This window comes from Schistocerca cancellata, chromosome 4 (assembly GCF_023864275.1).
Source record: "Schistocerca cancellata isolate TAMUIC-IGC-003103 chromosome 4, iqSchCanc2.1, whole genome shotgun sequence".
Classification (NCBI taxonomy): domain Eukaryota; kingdom Metazoa; phylum Arthropoda; class Insecta; order Orthoptera; family Acrididae; genus Schistocerca; species Schistocerca cancellata.
The window spans coordinates 296,427,917-296,432,320 of record NC_064629.1 but is presented as its reverse complement, the minus strand read 5'-3'; the positions used below and the strand labels follow the sequence as shown (position 1 = coordinate 296,432,320).

The following is a 4,404-nucleotide window of genomic DNA, read 5'->3' as shown; positions in this document are numbered from 1 at the left end:
TTACTCCACAGAAAGATTGGTTTTAGCACAAAAAGGGGTGCACAATGCTGCTATAATAATTTTTGATCACTTAATCAGTGATATAAAATGTCCAACGGACAGCAAAGTAAAATTTGATGTCAAACTGAGAAAGTTTCTACTTGACAACTCCTTTTTCTATTACTGTAATGTGTAAAAGGTGGTGGGTAGGAATTACTAACTCACATCTGTATATCTTCTTTCCTTTTGTAATTAAAATTAACTTAGGAATGTTCAGAATGTAACTGTACATACAAATTAATTTGTGGTGTGAATGCAAAATCCCCTTCCACGTCATTACAATGTATTGCGCAAAATGATCCATGGAACATCAAAATAACTAACTAACTTTTCATGAATTGTAAATTACTTTCGTTTTCTATAACAAGTTGAGTGTTCCTTCATTCTAATGTCAAGTTTCTGAAGCTATAAGCAAACCCATGTGATTTTAAACTGCCTCACACACTGAAACTAACTTGCTTTGGAGTTTATCTGATCATGCAATTTTACCTGTGAGCTAACCAGGTAAGAAGTCCACTATACATTACACTAACACAGACTTTTTTCTGAAGGTCATACAGCTATCACTTTGTGAATTTTTGGAGATGTTGATGGTCAGAGTACATTTACTATTGAAATTCATAATTAGTTTTAAATTAATACATTATTTTGTCTGTTGTTAAACAATTTGTACCATTACAAACAAGTATAGTGTCTCTGTATTTGAAAGTTATCACATATTTTGTGATCAGGTGCAATAAATGAAGTATGAAAATAAGCCTGTTTGTGCTGAGTTTATTTTAATGTGCAACAGCTTACAACAAATGGCAGACAATGATACACACACAGAATAAAAAGCAAAAGCCAAAGCACCTAAAGAATGGAAGGTAACACAAATCAAAGAAAAACAGTGTTGCTTCCTTAAAATAACATTAACATTGTACCATTAACACCCTGCCTCAATGTTAATTATCAATGTTACAAAAACAAATTGCCATCTCTAAGTAAGTCCTAACAAGGCTCTAAATTTTTCAAATTTTATTTTGCCTAGTGACTTTGTTAGAACATCAGATTGTTGGTCACTTGTGCTAATGTACTTTAACATAGCTTTGTAATTTAAAACTTTTCAGAATAAAATTTTCACACCTATATGCTTTAGTTTATGATAGAACTGTGGGTCCTTGCAAAGGCTTATTACTGGTACATTGTCTTCATAAAGGACAATAGTTCTTTGACTGCCAGAAAGACTATGATACAAATTATTAAGCCAACAGGCTTCACTAGTTGCCTTGCTTAAGGCTACAATTTCAAATTCTGTTAATAACAGAGACACCGTGGGTTGCTTCTTAGATACCCATGAAACACTACAACTAAAACTTTGAAAAGATATACACTTGTGGACTTTCTGTCCACTCTGACACCAGACCAATCAGAGTTCACATAAAGGATCAGTAAACCTTTCATCTGTATCATATAACAGACTCAGTTTTACGCTTTCCTTAATGTAACACAAGACACGTTTCAAAGCATTCCATAAATCCACAGTTGCAGATGACTGGTACCTGCTTATAATACTTACAACTATGCAAATATCTGGTCTGGAACCTAACATAGCATTCATCAGTGACCCTATTAATTTTCTACACCTTTTCTCGCTGTCTTCTTTTTCAGGTTTTTATCTTTTCAACATAGTATGATCAAAATTCTCTTCCATGGCGGTTGAAACAGAACTGCATTTAAACATATCATAAACTTTCAATCTTTTTTCAAAGTAGGTACTTAGGCAAATAATAATAGTACCATACCTTAAATTTTGAACAATATAAATTCCTACATAGTTCGTAATCATACCCAAATCTTTCACTTTAATGTTATCACTCAATAACAGCTTTAAATTGTCAGTTTCACTCTGGGAAGTTGGAGCTATCAGCAGATCATTAGTGTAAAGAAGAATGTATGCTTTATGGGCATTTTCTATCTTTACATACAGGCAATACTCAAAATCACTTCTAACAAATCCTAAGCCAATTATTATGTGTGAAATTTAACATTCCAATTTTTGGGCAAGTTCTTTAAACCATACAGAGACTTTCTAAGTTTACAAACTTTACCATTCATTTTACTGCAATGTCCAGTACGTAATTTAACATAAAAGTCTCCAACTATGTCTGCATTAAGAAATGGACTACAACATCCACTTGATAGATGGGAAAGTTATTATCATTACAAAAAACCTGAAAAAGTCTCATTGATGTTAGTTTTGCTATTGAACTGTATATCTCTGAATAAGATATGCTTTGTTGAAAACTTTTTGCTACAAGATGAGCTTTATAAGAAACAACATTACCTTTTTCATTTCTGTTTTGCCTAAAAACCTACACTGTGTCAGTAAAATCACAATCATTTGGCTTATATACATATTCCCACTGTTGGTTTCTTCCAGGGCTTGCAGCTCTCGTGCTATGGCATCTCTCCAATTTTTAGCTTCACTACCAGACTTTGCTTCAGCGTAGGTGCTGGTGTCTTCATCATTCATTGCTTTTAACAGGCCCAGCTCATAATCCTTCAATTAATTTGAGTGTTGAATTTTTCTTCTGGGTGTAAAGTTTTATATCTTCTTGTCATCAAAAACTACATCTTCCTCTGCATCTCAAAAGAAATGTCTCTGTTTTCACTGTCTTCACTGACTTGTTGTTCTCCTCTAGGCTGACTTTTATTTTCTTCCACAGCCTCAGTCCTCATTTCTTCCTTTTGTTCCTCCAAATCTGAAGTTTTATGTTCTCTTCATCACAACAAATAGGATCTGATTCTTTTGCATGAACATCAGTTTTCTTTTCCCTTTCAGATACAGCTGGTGGAATGAAAATTACATCTCAATGCACCTTAATTGTCTTTGTCAAAGGTAGAAATACTCTGCACCCCTTCTCATCATTATCAGAACCCATAAATAAATGTATCTTGTTTTGGTGGCCTTGTTTCAGTCTCTTTTCTTCCAGTGCAAGGGCAGAGACATGAGTTCCAAATATTGTCAGATATGCTAAGGGTAATTCTCTCCTCTAAAAAGCCTTAAAAGGAGTTTTACCTTCTACAGGGCTTGGACCAGTTTCATTTAATACATAAGCAGCCATATTAACTGCTTCGTCGCAGAAATGTTTGGGCATTCCTGAAATCATTGAACGAACAGCTTCAACCAAGGTGCCCACTTGGCCTTTCAGCTCTTCCATTTTGCTGTGGTGTGTACACAACAGTTCTTTGGCAGGTTGTGCCATTTTCACTCAAAAATGTACCTAAGTCAATATTCATAAGCTCCAGGCCATTATCACACTTTAGAACTTTAATTTTCAGACCAGTTTCTCTCTCAATTTTTGCTATAAAATTCCTATTCAAACCTTTAACTTAATTCTTCTGTTTCATAAAGAATACGTTGTGATAACCAAAGAAGTCATCTTTCGAAAGCAAAAAATATCTTGCTCCTCTAAGCGAACTCATCTCCTTGGGTCCACAGATGACTGCATGAACAGTTCAAGTGGGGCATTAACTCTTGACAAACTGGAAGGGAAGGGCAAGTGGTGATGTTTACCTACCAAATATTCTTCACAAGTTACAAAGTCGTCTATGAAGCTCACTCCTTTATGTGACAAAAACTCTTTCATAGGCGTAATGCTCTGGTGGCACAATTTTTTATGCCAGGCACTCAAGATTTCAACACATTGAGACAAACTGACCAGGCCACTATCAATACTGACTGACGAAAGCTCACTAGTATCACTACTCTCAACCACTGTCTGTGTTGTATTCGCGCACATAAAAGTAACCATTGGCAGTTCTGATTGTGTTCTGCTTAATGGAAACAACATACGATACATTTTGTTGACACATTTGGATAATGCACAAACTTCACCTTTACTGTTCAAGAATTCACATTGTTTCTTGTTTGACCCTAAACACATATTTTTGTGTAACACAGTTCCTGCAGAAAACAGACTGAATTTCAGTTCAAGCACAAAAAGCACTCCACTAAGTACTGGTTTGATAAATTTAACTCTGTTCCATGCATACAGTTCCATAGTGCTACGCCCAATCACATAAAGAAGTTTACCACCACCCACAGTAACTTTCATTTGCACACTGTCCAGTCTTCTAAACAGTTCTCTGTTATTGCACATGTGCTCTCTAGCACCTGTATCAATAATCCAATAATCCTATAGGGCAACTCCTTGATCCATACACATAAAGGTATTTACATCCTGAGCCTTTTTACATTCCTTCAATTTCAACAACCTGCAATTTGACTTCGGATGACCTCTTTTCTTACAATAATTGCACCTTCTCATTTCTCTCTTCGCTTTACGTCTAAAGTCATTTGCAAAATGGACCTCCTTACCA

The 4,404-nt window shown here is 35.2% G+C and overlaps 1 protein-coding gene across 1 annotated transcript; it reads right to left on the bottom strand.

Annotated features, from left to right (window-relative positions):
• Positions 1-1,144: 1,144 nt before the first annotated feature.
• On the bottom strand, positions 1,145-1,639 carry LOC126184174 (uncharacterized). The gene is made up of 2 exons (XM_049926543.1): positions 1,511-1,639; positions 1,145-1,432 (listed from the first exon to the last, which is right to left on the bottom strand). The coding sequence occupies exons 1-2, from the start codon at positions 1,637-1,639 to the stop codon at positions 1,145-1,147; spliced, it is 417 nt and encodes a 138-aa protein (XP_049782500.1).
• Between the last annotated feature and the right edge of the window lie 2,765 nt (positions 1,640-4,404).